Raw genomic sequence first — 19,400 nt, forward strand, 5'->3', positions numbered from 1 at the left:
CAGCTGTGAGAGTCGGCAGTGGTTCACAGGTGTCCGGGGGAAGTGCTGCTCTTAACTTCCTGCTCTAAAATGATAAAAATGGTCACTGGTGTGGGGAAACTCCTATGGACTACAAGACAGTTTCTGGACATAACCAGAAAAACTGCTCAACTCAACATCATAGGGTAGAATTTAAAATGCACATCTGTAGTTCCTTTAAGGCCGTATTATGGACACATTTTATTCCAATGAATTTGGCTTTTGCAATCACTTGGTGCAGGTTTCCAATATGACAAAGTGAGAATTCAGAATCAACCGTAGATTTAAGAAATCACAACTGCTTTATTTCTTTTCTTTCAATAAGCTCTTTTTTTTTAACAAAGAAAGGGAGAGTAATGACCAAATATCTGAAAGGATCAAAGATCGGGTAGGATAAATAGACTGCCGGATCAGTTCTGGAAAGCACTGGTCCTTTTGACAAAATGAAATATGGATCTTTAAAAAAAAAAAAAAAAAAAAAAAAAAAAAGAGTATCTGGGCAACATTTTGGTGCAGGTACAATGAGTAGCATCAGAATCCTCTGTAGTAAGGGGTAAGAGGCAAAAAACACTCCAAGACCAGATAAACCTATCGACAGGTGAAAGCCGCCTACTCTGAGAACATCATTTAGTGACACAATATCTAAAATGAAGCATGGTTTAAAGCCTCTCCTCGCTGACAAAGTTTGACTGTACAGTTAAGTATGCATATACATATATACCAGTGAAACACTGTCAAAAGATCAATCGGAACATTTTGTAGTGTCATGGAGCGTAATAGTAAGCAGTAACATTTAACCAGTTATGACATTGGCATAGTGAGTTTCAAAATGACTTGTCCGTTACAAAAAAGAAAATCATGATTCCAACAGCTTCACATTTTTCAAATAGAACAAACACTTTTAAAAGTCCTTCGTTGTCCGCTGGAACTGCAGCGCTCACAAAAAAAAAGCATTAAGCAAAGATCGTATTTTAATTCAACAAGCAAACGCCAAACACCCCTCTGCTGTGATCAACAACTTCTAACAGAAAAAATAAGTTTGGACCCTGATTGTGATTATAGTTAGGCTGCATTTATTGCTAGTGCCACCTCAGAGCCCAGAAGCTGAATAATCAAAAATGTTTGGTGGTGAGTCTGTTTCTTCACAATTCTCTCCACCTTTCGGTTAAGCTGGATTTGAACGGAATTAGAAGAAAAAAGGTCTTTCAGGAGCCCCAGAAGGAAAAACACACTATAGGCCACGGGGATGTAAAAATCATCACTTATATCACATGGTTCATCTAACAGACATTTTGATTTCATTACAACCCAAACAAAGCAATAAGAAAGCAAACATTTCAATCAGCTATGTGGGGGGTCCTTTACAGTAATTATGAATGCAGCCGCCCACGCCCCAAAACTACAAGAACAAGCCCAAAATTGTTGCCAGCTTGGTTGATCAAAACCCACACACTCTTGTGGCAGCATTATGTACACTGACTTCAGGTACAGTCTTGTTGCTAGGTTCCAGGTAGGAGTCCGGGGTTAAGTTTTACACAAGTTCAGCACGTCACATGCACACGCCCGCATCAACGCCAGTGAAGTTCCGGAAGCAACATGATTTGGGTAAAATGTCCATCTTTTTTGCTTCTGCTTACATACAGGAGAGCGAGCAATGAAACAGTAAAGCGAAGAACATAATTCGAAAAGGGGGGGGAAAAAAACAGCTGACAAATATTTTCTACCAATTGAAGCAGATTTGTCACAGTTCATGAGCTGTGTGAAGTACCCGGGAAGATGCGTCTTTATGGTGATGCGTTCTTGTCGTGTTTATGCGCAATGATGTCCTCAAATTTGAGTTATGGAATTCTTTCTGAATAAACAAAGTCCTTTACCAATTGGCTGAATAGGTGATGAGTTGGAAAAAAGTTTAAAACGCCATAATTACCAGCAAAAATGCCAATGAAAAATGACCCCCAAAAAAAGTGCCCCTCTGCATTTCATGTGTTTAAAAACAATTAATAGACTTAGCTTCTCGCGGTGACTTGTATCATCAGGTGTCTGCCTGGTCTTATGGGGGCCACAGTACATCAAGAGGGAGTACATACAGTTTGGCAAGGTGAACCATCTGTCTGCGTTGGCCATTTCCATTTCCCCACTTTTGGAGAGTGTAACACAAAAACAGAAATATCTTTTCTCTTTACCTTTATTCCCCTCTTAAAAAAAGGACTAACAACAATAAATTAAAGAGGACCTTGAAGAGATCTGCTTAGAAGAGTGTTTGTGTCTATGTATATATTTATATATATATTTATATATCTCTATACGTGGTGTGAAATAATCGTGTCCAGTTCCGACAGTACAAGAGGGGATAGTTCAGTTTGCCTGTCTGCATGTGTGCCCCGTTTGCCTTGGCGCCTTGGGGGGGGTGCAGTGGGTTGTAGAAGGCTCAGACATTGGGCAAGGGGTTCATCTATCGACAGGTTGGGTGGTGGTGGTGGTGGTGGGGGGGAGGAGTTTAAGGTCCAGTGCTATGCCTTGCCCTCCTCCACCTTGACTGCCTGGGGTTTAATGGCTCCAGTGCGTGCTGGTTTGGCTTGCCCCGCGGAGGAAAGGGGCTCCTGGAGCCTGCTGGTCACGACCCCCGAGGGCGCCTTGCCCTCGCCCACTGCCTTGCGCACGTCCCGCATGGTTTTATTCTGCAGCGCGAGAAGACAAAGTGTTACTCAAACCAGGAGCGTCGCCCCGACGCTACACAACTTTGTTCACATTTGACACATCCTTCTCAATGTACGAAAAGGTTAATTAATTATTTAACGTTAACTGCTACTATGTGGAGAGAACTCGTTAAGACATCCAAGCAAACAGTTTGCATAATCATTGTCTACAAGTGAAAGATATTATCCCAATATAATTCTATTTAGTCTATATACTGTATACACACATCGTCATCAATAACAATGGATTTACACTATCACTATGGAATTACACTATTGCAGATCATATGTACAGCACTTAAAATGTCAGACATGTTAGCAACTTATCAAAGCCGATCAGTCATAACTGACTACAGCCCCACTATAGATATCATTACAGTATTATTGCAGTTCAAGACTATTCAGCTACAACTGCATGCTTAATAAATACACTATACTATAAATACTTATAGTCGGGGTTATTTGACATGGGGTTGTATGCATTAGTAGATAGTAGTAGACAGTAGTAGATTTGGTCGGCACGCTTCCAGTTTGGAGAGAAGCGGAGAGTAGCCGCAGCACAGACGCAAAGCAATGCCATGCTGTGAGTGGGGCCAGCAGCCAATGGTATTTTAGCCACCTAAAATAAGGTCGCTTTATTCACAAAATATTTCCAGTGCTTTACCTTGGTGTTAAACAGCCCTTTCTTTTGGCACTAGATCTTCTCGACCGTAGAACCTCCATATTCCTAAGCAGCATGCCACACATACGTATGAATTACGTATGTGTGGGCGTGGCCAAGTTTGACACAGATCGCTGTTTGGGTCAGAAATTGCTGTTGCACTGGATACGTTTTGCTGCCGAGCCCTCTCACAACATGACATTACATTGTGTTGCTGCTCTCTACCAGAGCAATTTAGAGAGAGAGTGGCGTCAGCGGAGGACCAAAATGCGTGACTCATTAGCCAATGAACAGCCAGGACCTTAATCCAGAACCTTACTTCCTGGAACTCCTGAGAGTAAAAAAAACTGGTCCACGGCTCTGCTCTCTACTTCTCCAAACTGGGAGCGCACCGACCGCCAACTACTGTAGGTAATACAGACTATCATTAAGTACCTCGTACAAACCCCCACGTCAAACAATACCAACTATCCCTTTAAAGTCAACGACACATTGAGACACATTCACATTTTTGATTTGCTCAAATAAAAGAAAAAAGAAAAATGGATTAAATGAAATTACCTATATTTACAGTGGGTGGCTCACCTTCATGCCATCCTCTGGCCCCTTGACACAGGGCTCGGGGGCTGAAGGGGGGGCAGAGTGGGGGGGCTCGCGCCCGGGGTTGGGGTAAGGGGGGGAGCGGATGATGACCTTGTTGACCTGCATGACAGGTCTCTGAATGGGGGTGGGGAAGGGGCCTTGGGTGGGGGGGCGCATGTGCATCACCATGCTGCCCTGAGGAGGTGGGACCTGTCAATCGGGGGGGGGGTAGGGGTGGGTGGGGGAGGAGTTGTGAATATGGGGGGGTGGGGGGGGGTGATGAAAATACAGCAAATTAGCACACCATCAAGTGTTTTCAATGATAATAAATGACAGAAAATACTGGTAATAGCAACAATAAGAAGGGGTTGCGGGTTGAAGTATATATCTTGACTTTGATACATTCTACAATCTCCAGTAGTAAAACGTTGGACATTGTGGTAATTCATAGCCAACAGGAAATCATTGTTGCCATTGTCTAAGCACAAGAGATCATGTGACAATGCGTGGGCGTGTGGATGACTTGACTATGGCGTTCCTAGAACCTTGGTGCGGGAGGGGGCACCGCAGAGCGTCAACACTGCAGGCTCCACTTTGCTGGACGGCCATGCGCACACGTGAGCGCTTAAACTCGTCCAGAAAAACAATGAGACATGTTGACATGTGGCACAGCAGCATTGTTTTTCAGCCCAGTGTTTTGGTCATCATTGTAAAAAATCATGGCAACAGTTTTTTTTTTTTTACATAAGCGTGTGAGCAATGTGCCATACCTGTTGAGTGTAATGAGGGGGCAGGGGACCCCCTGGTCCAGAGGGCTTCCCGCTGGGGCTGGCAGAACCAGGCCTGTGGAGGAACGGGGAGAAAAGAAACCAGGATAGTTTTACTACCAATTTGCATCACTGACCTCACTTGACCCTTGAGGGAGTGAAGTCGCTTCTCTGATGGAGAGTTAAGCTGTGTTCACACCAAGATATTTATTTTTCGCTCTGTCGCTTGATTCAACCCTTTGGAATCGCTCTGTCGCTCTGTTTAAATCGCTCATCAACAGGCACACGATTTGACGGACATGTGGGGGCTATAACGTTACGCAATGTCATGATATTTGTCCACTACGAGCCACAGTCATTGTTTACAAGCTAAAGCCTATCAGCATGCTCCTAATGCGAGCTAAATACCGGTAGTACAGACTTCACTTCATGTCAGCTGTCAGCCTGTCAATGCGGTTTGTTGCCACACAATAAACTAGCGGTTTGTTCCAAGCCAGTGTGAACCTTGACTCACTCTCACACGGCAGCCAATCAGCGTTGAACAGCGAGCGACTGATGCCAGCGTAATTTCGCTCGAGTTGGGATATTTCATCTCGAGCGACGAGCGAATTTTCTCCCTATCGCTCTGTCTCTGTCGCTCGGACGCCCAGCGATTTTTCTCCCAGGCGAATATACGCTCAATCGCTCGTTTGCATTGACTTTGTATGTAAACTCGACGCCAGCGAAAAACTTTAATAGGTCGGTGTGAACGCAGCTTTAGCGGTATATACTAGGGGGGGGGGGTCGATATAGCATAGTATCGCGATATTTTGTGGGCAATATATCGTATCGTAACGAATGCCAAGTACCGTGATATTTTACTATACGAAATGTCAAGTGCGTGCAACATTTATGACAGGTTTTTATGACAGTTGGTCAGTCTGTCTGCTTGACAATCCCATTTTGCTCCAATAAAAATGATTGAAGTGAGATGAACAGACTGGAAACTAATCATTCTCAGTAGTCGTTTCACCCTCACCTGTAGGATCCTGGGGAAAAGTTGGGCTTGTCAGAGAACTGGAAGCTTTTTTCCATCTGTGAGCCCTGAGAATGAGGGGGGTGTTGAGAGATGCATCGTCAATATAGCACATAGCCAGGCTTTTTTTTTTTCTGATTTTTTTATCCCATTTTTACCCCCCATTAATTTATATTTATCCTGGTTGCTGCTCCACCCTCTGCCGATCTGGGGAGAGCCGAAAACTGGCTCCATGCTTCCTCCGAGACATGGGCAGTTAGCCAGCCGCTTCTTTTCACCTGACAGGGGAAGCTTCACCGGTAGGACATAGTACGTGGGAGGATCACGCTATTCCAACGAGTTCCCCTCCCTCCGAACAGGCGCCCTTCATGACCAGAGGAGGCACCACATCAGCAACCGGGATATTGCATGTTTTGGTGAAGGGGTTCCTATATGAAGGAAACCCCCGGGAGGCACGGGGAGAACATGCAAACTCCACACAGAAAGGCCCTTTTGACGACCCCACCCGGGCGGTGGGCACTCGAGGACATGGGCACGCATTCCTTCAGCGTTCACGGCGTCCCAGGTGGGAATCGAACCCAGGACCTTCGAGCTGTGAGGCGACAGCGCTTACCACTGCACCACCGTACCCCCCCGCACATACCCAGTCTAACATGTAATGCCTTTATGCATTCGTAGGACAGAGCTGTTGCATGCAGCAGAACAAGCTTGCAGCGATCTTCCAAGATGCATCATTCTCAGACACCGTTCTTTATTAGCCATTTTTACTACAGCCCGACCGATATATCGGTCTAGCGATATTATCGGCCGATATCCGATATCGGCCGATAACCGATATATTGGTATCGGCCGATATGTTGGCCGATATGCAGATATTTTTTTATTTTGTATTTTTAAAGTCATAAACAACATGTTGTATATATTTGATATTTTTTCTTAATTCAAGTTATATTTTATATTTGTTCTATTTGTTGCTTTTGTATTTCTAGTTAATTATAATTATTAAATTCCCAGTTCAGTTTACTGTTTCATTGCATTGATGTCATTTTGGACAAAGTTTATTGATAAGCTGTAAAATATCCTGCCTACATTACATATCTCAAGTCATATCTTTGTCAAGTGTTTGATATTTGAGGGATCATTGCAAAAACATTGTGTAATATAATGTGTATAATAATATAAGAATATCGGCCGATATATCGATATCGGAATTTTTTTACTCCACAATATCGGTATCGGCCTCAAAAATCCAGTATCGGTCGGGCTCAAATTTTTACACAACATAAAAAGCAGCAGACACTAAAAGTAATACATAAGTTGTATGTGAGGCTAAACCCCCGTTCTGCCTCCAGTTGGCATGAAGCTGACAATTACCTCCTCCATGTCTACAAGTAGAGAAAAAGGTCTATTCCCATGCCAGCACAGCACAGCTTTAACCATGGCTGATTAAAGGTTAAACCAAGTGGGCCTCACCTCTCGGCTGCCAGGCATGATGGGGGGCTGAGAGCCGGGGGGCAGCATTCGGCGCGGGGCTCCCACCGACAGGTTCTGTCCCTGCTGCAGCTGGATGGACTGGGGCAGGATGAGGTGCTGCTGGGCAGAGCCATAGCGCAGCTGAGAGCCAGGCAGAGGCATGGTCACCTGGGCCAAGAGAGGTAATGTAATGATTACTAGTGGACATAGCACCATTCCTTTAAGGCAGTGATACTCAACTTGCCACATGCGGCCCGCGGGTGCCCCCTGTGTGGCCCGCGATGGAATTGCAAAAATATATAAAATTTCTTTTTTTACAGTGCACCTGAACGCAACATGCAAGATACCCGCTGAATAAGTGTCCAAATGTTCATGTCATTCTGGCCAATACTCCACTTCTGTTATAACATTTCAGTCTGGAATATGGAATATCTTTCAATAATCTATGATTTAGCTGCTAAATTGTCAAATACCGCTGTCTGCTCGCTACCCAGGCGCTTATGTATGTACTTAACCTAACTAACTTAACCGAACTAACTATCCGGTGTGCACAACATTGTCAGACTAAACTCCGGCTGACACCCCAAAAACCTACAATCCGTCACAGAAAAATGTATAGTTTGTTTTTTTAACTGGCCCCTGGCCTTCTATCATTTCACAAAAGTGGCCCCCGGGCAAAGCAAGTTGAGTATCCCTGCTTTAAGGTGTATGGTGACTGATAATACTGTTAATGGGGCTTATGTGTGAAAGCCGCTAAGCTTGCATGTAACCCTGATAACAAGTCAGAGGAGGATCAAGAGGACTGCAGTATTATCAGCTTTGAAGTTGTCCACTAACCTGGATGAGCTGGGAGTCCATGAGCTGGGAGGAGCCCATTCCAGGCCCCTGGTTCATCTGGCTGTCATAGACCAGCGGCTGGCTGCCATTCATTGGCTGGTAGTGGGAGCCCGATTGGGACTTGACCATGTCTGATGGTTGCATGCCTGGGAAAGGAGAGTAGGGCCCCTTGAGAGGGGCGCCACCCGACAGCACCATGGGGCTGGGCTGGTGCATGTAAACCTGGGACCTGGGAAAATACGAGGGGACAGAATGACTGGATGTGGAGGAGACAATAAATAAAATGAGTAGGACTGGGAGATCGCAACGCGTCAAACAGTCTCGCACTCGCATTAAACCATTCTATCATGTATTCCAGGCAATCTCTTTAGCAATGCTGTTGTCCACTGGCACAAACACATTTTACAGTTCATCCATAGGCCAGTGATCTCCCACGAGTCCCTCTCTCTTTACAAAGAGACCAGCCAGGGTTTGCAAGCATCGCATGCCGCCGCATGTTGAAATGGACGATGTGACTAAAACGACAAACTCAGCAAAGCAATGGGACCAGTAAGTAAATAGCCTGAAACAGCGAGGTGGTAGTACCTGAAAGGGGGCATCGAGCTGAACATCTCCTGTGACTGGGAGACAGGCAGACCTCCACGGAGCCCCAGCTGAGCCTGGGCCTGGAGGGAAGTGTGCAAGGAGATGGGAATCTGCTGGGCTGCGGCTGCCTGAAGAGAGCGAAATATATATACCATTATGACAGTTCTGCTTACAGGTTAACGTACGTGTGTGTGTGTGTGTGTGTGTGTGTGCGTGCGTGGGTGTGGGTGTGTGCGTGTGTGTGTGTGTACCTGCTGGTAGCTCTGCTGCTGGGTCATGGTGGGGGGTACCAGGCGTGGCTGACTGGGAAAGACGTGGCCATCCAGATACAGAGGGGGAATGTGGTTGCCTACAAATGGGGAAGGAAACAAGTTCCGTTCTAGTCAAAGGAATTAGTGTAGCCCATAACAAGTGTGTGTTTATACATATTTTTTTTAATAAGATAGAACCTTACCTTGCATGGACATGGAGGGCGCTACTGAGGCCACGGGCATGGGGGGCATGGAAACGCCTCCAAAAGAGCTGTAGCTGACACCACTGGAGGAGCCCACACTGCAGGGAGGCTGGGCTCCTGAAGCACCTCCGGGTGAACCCTGCTCGGGGAGCGACTGAGAGTTCTCCCACGCCTTACGTGCCGACTCCATCTGAAGAGAGACAAGCAGGACACACAGTGGAGTCGCTTCATCAGTCAAAACGCTGACAGATTAGCATTCTGCTCTTCTCCCAAATCAGAAGGGATCACAGACAAAAAGCCCCGTTTTTAGCCAGTCAGTCGGCCCTAATTAGGTAACTCAAAAATCCGGCTCCGTTAGGTCACCCACAGCTTTACACTATCTGAAAGATTGCATGTAAAATGGCATCACTGATTATGTCACAATGCCTATGTATGACATCACTTATGACATCACTGATGACATCAGTCACTGATGCCATCAGTGACATGATCACTGAACTACTCCCCTTATTCTTTGTCCATATAAGGACGCTTCTGCATGACGTCATTTTGTAATCGTCTTTCCGTTTTAGACACGGAAGTAGATTACGCCTAGCGTAGTCATTTTTTAGACTTTCCAAAAAGCTGTTATTCTTTTAACGTTATTCTGATAAACTGGTCACATATTTGGAATGTTACCTTCGATTAAAACTATTTTAAAGTTTTAATCGAAGGTAACATTCCAAATATGTGACCAGTTTATCAGAATAACGTCCATTCGTTTAACGAGCAGCGACGACCGAGAGCGCTGGCTGTGCCGACACCGGTCGGACTAGCTATCTGTCAAACCCTACTGTAGGCTACTGGCAGTGAGAAAACAAACTGTCGACGTGCTTTTGTAACTAACGTTAAATGCCGACCGGGTACAGCCATCGGCTCCTCGCAGCAGTAACGTGACATAACAGCTATGAACATGTCACTGAAGTTGGCCACAGTGTAGCTGCTGAATGTTGCCAAACTTCATTCATAGTGACGTTTTGAAATTGGCCGCCAACTAGCGCTGGTCATGACTGGGACAGACAGAGCCCTAGCTCCCATTCATACTGATGATGATGAGGAAGGCAAAGCTGTAACGTTACAAGGGCAGCTGATGTGTACTAGGCGTTGTAATAAATGCATACAAGCAAAAGGAGGAGGCAACGCATCTAATCTGCTAAAGCATCTCCAATGTTAATGTTAGCTAACTAACAGAGTGCCTGTCATCAGGTATAACACAATGCTTGCTAGCGTTAGCCACGTCGCTAGTAGGTATACTATTGCATTATTGGTATCGTGACAGCACTAGTTTACAATTGCAATACCTTGAGGGTGAGGTCAGCACTGGGGAAGGAGATGGGGTTGAGGTTCATTCCAGGCTGCAGGTGGTTGGAGCGCAACATGGGCATGCTCTGATTAAGAACAGGCTGTTTAAAACACACACAGACACCACAAAAGTTCATTATTCATCACTTGCAAATCAATGTCTCTTTACTGGTGTGAAGCAGGGACATCTTCAAAGGACACTCACTACGTTTCTGTTGACCAGGTTCTGATTGAGGTCATACGTAAGAAAGGAAAACTACACCAAGTCTAATGGAAACCGTTGCGGTTGGAGGTGTGTTTTATCAGCTAGAAAAATATATTAGTAATAACTTTGAATCAATTAATTGATGCTAAAAATAAAGTGCAAAAAATATCTACTAGTCTATATCTCCTATTAAGCTTTGTCCCATATATGCTCAAAGCTGCGAAGCAGCAAAATAATTAGTTCATCCCGTAACCACCATTTTATTGATCAGAATAAGACCGAGCGGGAATGCCACAGTCCAGTGTGTCATACACTACGGGCAAACAATGTGTACCTTTGTATATGTCCGTCCCTACTATCATGTTTTAATGGGCGAACTGAGAACATTTCTTCTTCTACAGGTATTTCCTGTCATTGAAAATGATCTTCAAATTTAGACACTACACTCATTTCCCAAACAATGTCCCTGTTTGAAGACACCAGTCAAAAGATAAGAGCATAAAATAAAATAAAATAAAATAAAATAAAATAAAATAAAATAAAGAGACACTTTCATCGTCCCCATGAGGAATCGCATGACCGTCTTGTTTCAAGACGCCACAGTCAGAGGGTCGAATCACTCACATTGGTGGCAAGTACATCCTGAAGCTTGTTGACGGAGTTGGAGACAGGCACTGGGGTCGGACCCGGGGGCAGGTTAAACTGAAGCTTGTTGTTGGACACAGACACTGGGGTCGGACCCGGGGGCAGGTTAAACTGAAGCTTGTTGTTGGACACAGACACTGGGGTCGGACCCGGGGGCAGGTTAAACTGATGCTTGTTGTTGGACACAGACACTGGGGTCGGACCCGGGGGCAGGTTAAACTGAAGCTTGTTGACGGGGTTGGACACAGGCACTGGGTTTGAACCCGGGGGCAGGTTAAAATCAGAGTCCTTGGCGCTGACGCCAAACTCTATAGGAGGCACGGGCAGCACAGTGTCCACATGCAGGTCCACGCCGTTGACGGGCGTGATGGGGCCGCCCTCCAGCCGGTCCACGCCTTCAGAACCTTTGCGGTGCTTTAGAGAGCGCTCGTTACCGATGGGCCCGGGCTTGTGCTGTTCCTTGGTTTGCTCTGGGCCAGCATCAGAGTCCTGGGCCAGGTAGAGAAGTGAATAAGTTGTTTAACCCAGTGGTCCCCAACCACCGGGCCGCGGACCGGTACCGGGCCGCAACGCATTTGGTACGGGGCCGCGAGCCCGGTCAAAAAAATAAAATAAAAATAAAAATCTTTTTACAAACATTTTTTTTACAAACTACAAACATAAATAAACGTCAACTTGAAACTATGTTTCAACTACCACACAGCCTATAATATTATAGCCTATGTTTATAATTTTTTTTTTTTTTTTTTTTTTTAATTAAATTAAAATTGACAACCGGTCCGCAACTTTTTTTTCCATCCATCTACCAGTCCGGTCCGCGGCACAAAAAAGGTTGGGAACCCCTGGTTTAACCCATTGATACCTGATGCAGCATTTGTGTGTGTATCCCTTTAAGTCGCCTCGGTCTTAAAGGGATACACACACAAATGAGGGATATACACGCATCAGGTATCAATGGGTTAACAAGGGACCTACAATTGCAACTTCATTATTACATAAGCAGCGAGGTAAATAACGCTGTAACCAAATTAAGCATAATTAAGAAACAAAATAACTATGCAGACATATTATGCAGATGTAGCAAAGATGCATTTAAAGTTGGATGCTCCAAAGTGCAGCTGCAATTAGTACCTCAGAGTTGGGCTCGCTCCCAGCGTATGACACCTGTTTAGTCCACGAGTCTCCCCCGGATGACTGAACAGACAGAGCTGAGGAGGAGAATTATTAACAATTAATAAATATATGAGTGGATAATACAGACCAATATTTCATCTGTACGACCTTCACACTGCAGCATACCAAAAATAAGCATCCTAAAAAAAGCTGATCCATAACATCATTGTCACATAAATATCTGACAATGAGAGATGAATGATCACATTATCCTTCCACTATTGCTGTGTTGAAGCCACCATTACCCGACTGGAACCAGAACTCTTTTGAATGTGATTGTGCATCGGCTCTATTGGTGCCGTCTCCTACATCAAAATGCTATTATGCAGAATTTGGGAGCGAAGCTGAGCAGTGAGAACTCCCGCTCGTGGCTCAGCGGTCCATTCTCTCCGCATCGTGCGCTCAACACAGATTACACTTCGCCCCGTCTCAAGGTGGCGCTCTCTTCACCGCCTCTAGGAGGCACCAGCGAGCGAGGGAGGGAGCGAGGGAGGGAGGGAGGGAGGGAGGGAGAAAGGCGAGCTGTGCTGTCAATCGGCAAATGAAGTCGGTGATCGCAGAGGAAGTTATTTTCAGATAGTTTCACAGCGGTTATGTTCCAAAAGCACAAATAGACGCACCCACACACCTCCGCACAACCTTGTGGGAAGGTGGGGTTTGCATGTTTTCTGCATGTGTGTGTGCATCATCAAACAGACCCACACAGGCAGGCAGCCTGTCTGCAGTGCAGCACTGTGCGGCTGCATGCACACAGCAGAGAGAGAGGCAGAATCATGTAACAAGAGAACAGAACATCCTGGGTCGGACCCAGACATGCTTTGACATGGTGTGAGCGAGCGGTACCAGAGCCAAAATGGAGCGGGAGATCCGGCACCGCTCCAACTTTCGCTCAAGTCCGTTTCACCGCTCAAGACAAAATGCTGCCGTTTGTGCGCCTCGCTCCCCTCATGAGCTCTGCTACCATGTGCTGCACATGGGTGTAATTAGCAGTAGACTAAATGAACGTACATACGTACGTACAGCATGCATGTATGTTTAATTGATTGATGATCAAATAAATAATTAAATTAAAAACTAAATACAGCTGTGTATTATTACTCGCACTGCTGTATTTCTATTTGCAGAGTGACATAAACCTTAATGTCATTATTGTCGAAGTGGAGTGGGATCTTCATTGGACACCCACTACACAGCTGAGGACAAAGTGCATGGAGTCACCTACCCGAGCTGTTGGTCTCCCAGATCTCAGTGCCCAGGTTGTTGGAGGTAAGTGAATCCTCAGGAGGTTCCATGCCCAGGCCGCCCTGCTTCTTGGCAAAGCGTGGGGGCATCTTTGATGCGATTGTCCTGTTCTTCACTGCCACCTAGTACAGGCAATAACAAGGCAGCTTATCAAACACATACGTTCATATCAACATCATATTAATTTAAATTCTAATCTAATTCATATCAACGATGCTTTCCATCCTCGATATGAATGAACACTTACAGCTGCTCCCTGTTCCTTCCTCCTCCTCTCATCTTCCTGCGGGCGTCTCTGCTTTTTGGACAAAGCGTCTTGGTACGCATCTGGAGTTGAGACTGCATCAGCCTCTACTACAAAAACACAGGCGTGTGGTCAATACAAAAATATCTGTAGGTCATAGACAGGGTGCCAATTTAACCTATTGGCTCATCTGTCGGGCAAGTGAGTGATGTATTCTGTTTGTGAGGAAATGCGAGGAAAAAAATATAAATTTTAAATAAAACCTGTAACTTTGAAGTACTGAAACCGATTTCTTTCCCCGACAAAACAAGCCTTGAATATCACAGGCAGGGACTCCACTATAACTAGCCGAAAAATGTGAACCAATTTCATGTTTGGCAGTCAGTTAAGTTGAAGGACAGGTTGCCCAGGTAACAACCAATTTCCGTGTTGGACAAAAGCTTTGTGGTGGACAAAGAATAGTGTGTGTGTGCATAAAACCCATCTTTGGCAGATCTGTGTGTGCCAGTTATATGCAGAGAAGAAAAAAACCTAGCCTAGCTCACAGAAAAAAGAAAAAGAAGAATTATAAGAAGAAAAGCCATAACGTCACTCACCACAGAGTGCATAGCAAAAAAAAAAGCATTGACGTAACTTCAATCACCACAGAATCTTCCATTTCCTTACAAAATACAGTCTTGATTCTAGTTTATGCTAATGACATAAGCGTGTCTAAACACAATTCAGGATTCACATGACTATGTATCAGGTGATTCTGCAGAATGGTGCACCCTGAGTGTCCAGTAATATTACATTATGAGCAATGAGTTAATTATTTAACTGAAAAAATGTGCTCATCTCCTTCACTGGTACCCACCTATACAGTATATTTATGTGGATTCAGAAGGTTGACTCACGTGGGTAGCTGTTGAGCTCGTACTGGGACAGAGGCTCAGCCATGTCTGACTTGACAGAGCCTGGCTTCAGCTCCTCAGCGGGCTCCCTCTCCTCAGGCTGCTCCAGGCTGTAGACTGGGCCTGAATCATCTGGGCTCCGGCTGGAAACAGGAAAGGGAGGCACAAAGAGCTTTCAGTTGGGTGTGCTGCTGCTTGGCTATTGCATCATCATTAAAACATTGAAACGTACAACTTACAGTGTTTCCCCCTAGACATTTTTTCAGGCCTGGAGGGACTTCAAAAGCTAAACCGACTCCGGTTTGCCAGTGGAAATCTTTGGCCGTTTGAAGCCAGATTGGGAGAATATTAACATTAGGATTAGACTATTGTGATGTCATTATTCATTCATATTAGTCATTTATGTTATTAGTCATTTCTTTCAGGCCTGGCGGGGGCTTCGTTGGCCTGGCGGGCCCACCAGGCCTGTACAATTGTAGGGGAAACACTGAACTATGTGGAGATGTGCCAAAATAACCAAATATAAGAATCATTTGGTCAGCTTGGACAGATAATTGCAGTTGAAATAATAAATAGCATCAGTTAAACCAAGAAGCCTTTTTGTTGATTTAGCATTTCTGATTTATTGGACAGTTGACCGTAGATAGTGGGGATGACATGTAACAAATGTCCTAGGGCAGATTTGAACCCACAGCTACATGGCATCAGACAACATGGCACGCCAAGAGGTACGGAGGTTTAAATGGTACGGGTCAAAAACTGACCTGTTCAGTATGCAAACCTCAATTCAAGACACCCCGGAACAGACAATTTATTGGGACTATTATTTGGAAAGCCTACAGGTTAATAATAGCTAGGCCACTTGCTGAATGATTATGCTCAATTTTATGCAAAGCGATCATTCACAGTATGAAAATGCAAAATAGTTGCCTCCAAAAAAGATTTTTTTGCACATTCCAATTGCTATGCGAGTATAAACAATAAGACTGGATGGTTGGTTTCTATGCAACTATAACAAGCAGGCGTGAAACAACACCTTTGGGCATTGTTATAATTGCCCAGCAGGTGCTGAGGACGCGTCGTTCCCAGTAGCAATACATGTGGGTCACGATGACCTGCAATAACCTTGGCACTGAATTTCACTCTAGGACCAAGAACTTTCTATCCATCTGTAGTCGGGCACTTCCAACTCAAACTCACCTCTTACAAGGAGCCCCTCCATTCTGCCAACTGTCACTCCTGTGCGAGGAAGACGTCTTGCCCACTTCCAGCAGTGACGGCTCTCCCTTCCTGTGCTGCCGCTCCACCAACGGTCGCTGGCTGGAGAAGCTCCTCTTGGAAAGTTCCCTCTTCTCCCCGGAGCCGGGGTCGCCGTGACCAGAGTCCGAGGGAACGTCACCGTGTCCCTGAGGAGCCGCTCCTCCGCTTCCACCTCGCTTCTCCCTCCAGTCGCCAAAGTCGCTGTTGTCCGAGCCCGTCTCCCAGTCCTCTGCCTGGGCATGCTGCTGCTGGCCAGGACGTCCGCCGGAATAGTGACCGGTGGGCCAGGGTTCCTCGGCACTGGCTTTGGGGCGACCGGGCCAGGGGTTGGCAAAGTCTCCTCCGTTGATGTACTCGTCACTGGTCCACTGGCCCGGTTGGCCGGGTTGTTCTTGACGTAGACGGCGGAATCGGGGGGGCTTGTCCTGACGGGGCGGGCGACGCCTCCTTAGGGCCTGCCTGTCGGGGTTGTCATTGTCAAAGTAGTATTCTCCTTCACCACCACGCTCCTCGGTGCCGTTTTCCACAAAGGAGCCGGTCAATTTGGGGGTGTACTTGAGGGCATCGCGCTCAACAGGGGGGGGTCTGCGGGAATAAGCGGTCTCGGCTCCAGGGCCGTAACCATTTTCTTGCATGGGAGCCCCACTGCCACTGCCACTGAACTGGGGCCCGCGGCCCCTCCAGGTGGAGATGTCCCTGGGGCCTCCTACGCCTCGAGTGTAACCCCCGCTAGTGTTGAGTCTGGGAGGCAGTGTGCGGCCTGCAAAGTTCCTGCTGGCCTTGGTCTTGTCTTGGTTGGCCGTTTGGTCATCTGTGTAGACCTTATTGGACCTCCAAGAGTCTCGGTCAGCTTTCCGGACCTCTCCGGAATCTGTGTAACCTTCTCCGTTTTCGGAGCCCTTCTGGCGGCGCCTCTTGGGCAGTTCCTCATACTCCGAGGCTTCACTCAGGGTCTCACTGACATTACGCCTCCGGGGCTTTCCTCTCTGGAGGTCTCCTCTCTGGAGGTCTCCTCTCTGGAGGTCTCCTCTCTGGAGGTCTCCTCTCTGGTTGTCTCCTCTTTGGAGGTCTCCTCTCTGGACGTCTCCTCTCTGGAGGTCTCCTCTCTGGAGGTCTCCTCTCTGGACGTCTCCTCTCTGGACGTCTCCTCTCTGGATGTCTCCTCTCTGGATGTCTCCTCTTTGGAGGTCTCCTCTCTGGAGGTCCTCCACCTTGACAAGGTCCCTTGGTGGTGGTGCTCGGCCTCTCCCCGTCCTCTGGGCCCCACTGCTGCTGTTATTGTTGTTATAACCTCTCTCACCTCTGCCACCGCGGCCTCCACCTCTAGAGCTAAACTCCCTAAAGCCGCCTCGACCGCCTCTACCTCTACCCGTTCCCCTGGCTCCGCCAAAGGCCTGCTCTTCGTCAATGAAAATCCAGTTGTTGCGCCGGGGAACCTGGGACTGGGAGTCCCTGCTTTCCTGGCTGTCTCTGGACGACTGGCTCTTGCTACAGTCCCAGACGCTCTCCTTGGGAGAGTCCTCACTCTGGGTGCTCAGCGGCCTCTCTGGTTTGAGAGCAGGAGCCGGTGAATGACGTCGCCTCTCTTCGGGTTGTTGTTTCTCAACAACCGGTGAGGCTGAGCGCCTGTTGCTGCTGACGGGCTGGATGTCTTTCTTCAAGTCATAAACATTCGTGAGGACCTCCTTCTCCAGGCGATAAGGGACGGGCTTCTCCTCGGGCTCGGGTTTTGGCTTCTCATTCTCCTTGTCCTCCACTTTGAGAGCCTTGAGCACTGGTTTCTTGATGGGCCCGGTTCTGCGAGTCAGGGTACGCCCGCTGGCCTCAGAGGGCTGGCTGACACTGCTACTGGAACCTGAACTGGGTTCGGACCACTGGCTTTGGACACTAATGGGTCCTGCATCTTTCTTATGACCTCCGTCTCTTTTCCAATTGTCCTTGGAGCCATCTATAGCCTCGTCGTGAGACTCAGGCCCGTCCTTCAGGTGCTTGTCTCTGGGATCTTGTTTGGGGTAGTCAGTGTCCGCGTGTTGCTGGGAGTGGTTCTGAGCAGTGGTCAGCAAGCCTTGGTCATGGTGTTGTTGGTGGTCTCTGTCAGGCCCTCGGCTCTGGTGATAGGCGTGGTGGGCGAGGTCATCTGGGGAGTGGTCCAGGCACTCGCTGGTCCTCTCTTCATAAGAGTCCTGTTGGGAGCAGGCCATCTCACTTCTGTGGAAAAAGAAGATGCGAAAGTCATGAACAACGATGAAAACATTTAGAAGCCAGCAAACAGGCATTATAATCAAAACCTACCCTACAAGATAAAAATATGCCAAATTCTCAAGTTCTGACATTTTTAAAAAGATAACTCACCTATAGGGGATGTCAACAGTTAATCGATAGGGATGTCAACAATTAATCGAAGATCGATTAACTGGTCGCTAAGGATTTGCTCGAACACGTGGAATTGACTCAGTCTACTATCAAACAATGTGTAGTCTCATATTACATTCTAGCTGAATTAATGTTTCAATAACTCGGCTGAGCGCACCCGGCGTGATATACAGTAAGCACGTCGAGACAGCGCCATCTCAGGGTCTGGAGAGGAAAAATAAAGTCGAGAGCGGCAACTTTTGGAAAATAAAGCGGGCGAAGCAAACACAAAGGAGAAAATAATGCCACCTGCAAACACTGTGATTCTGTGTACACAATACATACAACACAATGACAACCGCAATGTTAAGTTGACTGACTCCTCCTCGCCCCAGCTGCCTCAACCCACCATCAGCTCGGTTATTGCGAGGAAGAAGAACTGCGACGCACAGTTTAAAGTGAGTTGTAGCCACCGATATGCAGCGCCCGCGGCTCAAAGCCGACACAAATGTGTTTATTATATCTAGCCTTCTACATTCTTATAAGTTTCATAGGCTATGTAATGCTGTGGGAATACGCAAATGTTGCCGCTGTGGAAATAATACATTTGATTGGGCAAAAAACACATTTGGTATTGTTTGGTAAATTTGGCATTTTAATTACAATTAATCGATTGATTTGGTTGTTACCGTTACAGATGATCGATTCAGGAACATTCTTAAAATTTACATCCCCACTCACCGATCATCTGGCTGAGCACTATCCGAGGTCTCGTGCTGCCTCTGGTAGGGTGGGGTGAAGCTGCGCAGGGGGTAGCCCTCTTGGTTCCACATGGGGTAAGGCTCGGTGGAGGGAGCTCTTCTCTCCTGGTGCATGTTGGGATGGCAGCCCTCGTCAGAACCGGGACTGTTCAAGTGGTCTTGATGCATCATGGGTTTCATCATTCCTGTTGAACAC

General features: G+C 46.7%; 1 protein-coding gene across 13 annotated transcripts in view; it reads right to left on the minus strand.

The window, feature by feature from the left end:
• Window positions 1-299: 299 nt before the first annotated feature.
• prrc2b (proline-rich coiled-coil 2B) overlaps window positions 300-19,400 on the minus strand; it is a 46,101-nt gene continuing 27,000 nt past the window's right edge. For 5 of the 13 annotated variants that reach the window (XM_083657869.1, XM_083657868.1, XM_083657865.1 and 2 more), the window contains exons 15-31: window positions 19,185-19,389; window positions 16,032-18,299; window positions 14,835-14,974; window positions 13,942-14,048; window positions 13,675-13,816; window positions 12,411-12,487; window positions 11,259-11,768; window positions 10,429-10,530; window positions 9,089-9,278; window positions 8,886-9,013; window positions 8,635-8,762; window positions 8,050-8,278; window positions 7,213-7,380; window positions 5,743-5,807; window positions 4,728-4,800; window positions 3,961-4,167; window positions 300-2,696 (exon numbers count right to left, since the gene is read on the minus strand). In XM_083657869.1, coding sequence (XP_083513995.1) covers window positions 2,529-2,696; window positions 3,961-4,167; window positions 4,728-4,800; window positions 5,743-5,807; window positions 7,213-7,380; window positions 8,050-8,278; window positions 8,635-8,762; window positions 8,886-9,013; window positions 9,089-9,278; window positions 10,429-10,530; window positions 11,259-11,768; window positions 12,411-12,487; window positions 13,675-13,816; window positions 13,942-14,048; window positions 14,835-14,974; window positions 16,032-18,299; window positions 19,185-19,389 — 4,907 coding nt within the window. In that variant the 3' untranslated portion in view covers window positions 300-2,528. Of the gene's footprint in view, window positions 2,697-3,936; window positions 4,168-4,727; window positions 4,801-5,742; window positions 5,808-7,212; window positions 7,381-8,049; window positions 8,279-8,634; window positions 8,763-8,885; window positions 9,014-9,088; window positions 9,279-10,428; window positions 10,531-11,258; window positions 11,769-12,410; window positions 12,488-13,674; window positions 13,817-13,941; window positions 14,049-14,834; window positions 14,975-16,031; window positions 18,300-19,184; window positions 19,390-19,400 lie in introns of all 13 variants that reach the window. The other 8 variants (XM_083657864.1, XM_083657863.1, XM_083657870.1 and 5 more) reach the window with 6 other exon arrangements.

This window comes from Poromitra crassiceps (genome assembly GCF_964638095.1).
Source record: "Poromitra crassiceps genome assembly, chromosome: 21".
Classification (NCBI taxonomy): Eukaryota; Metazoa; Chordata; class Actinopteri; order Beryciformes; family Melamphaidae; genus Poromitra; species Poromitra crassiceps.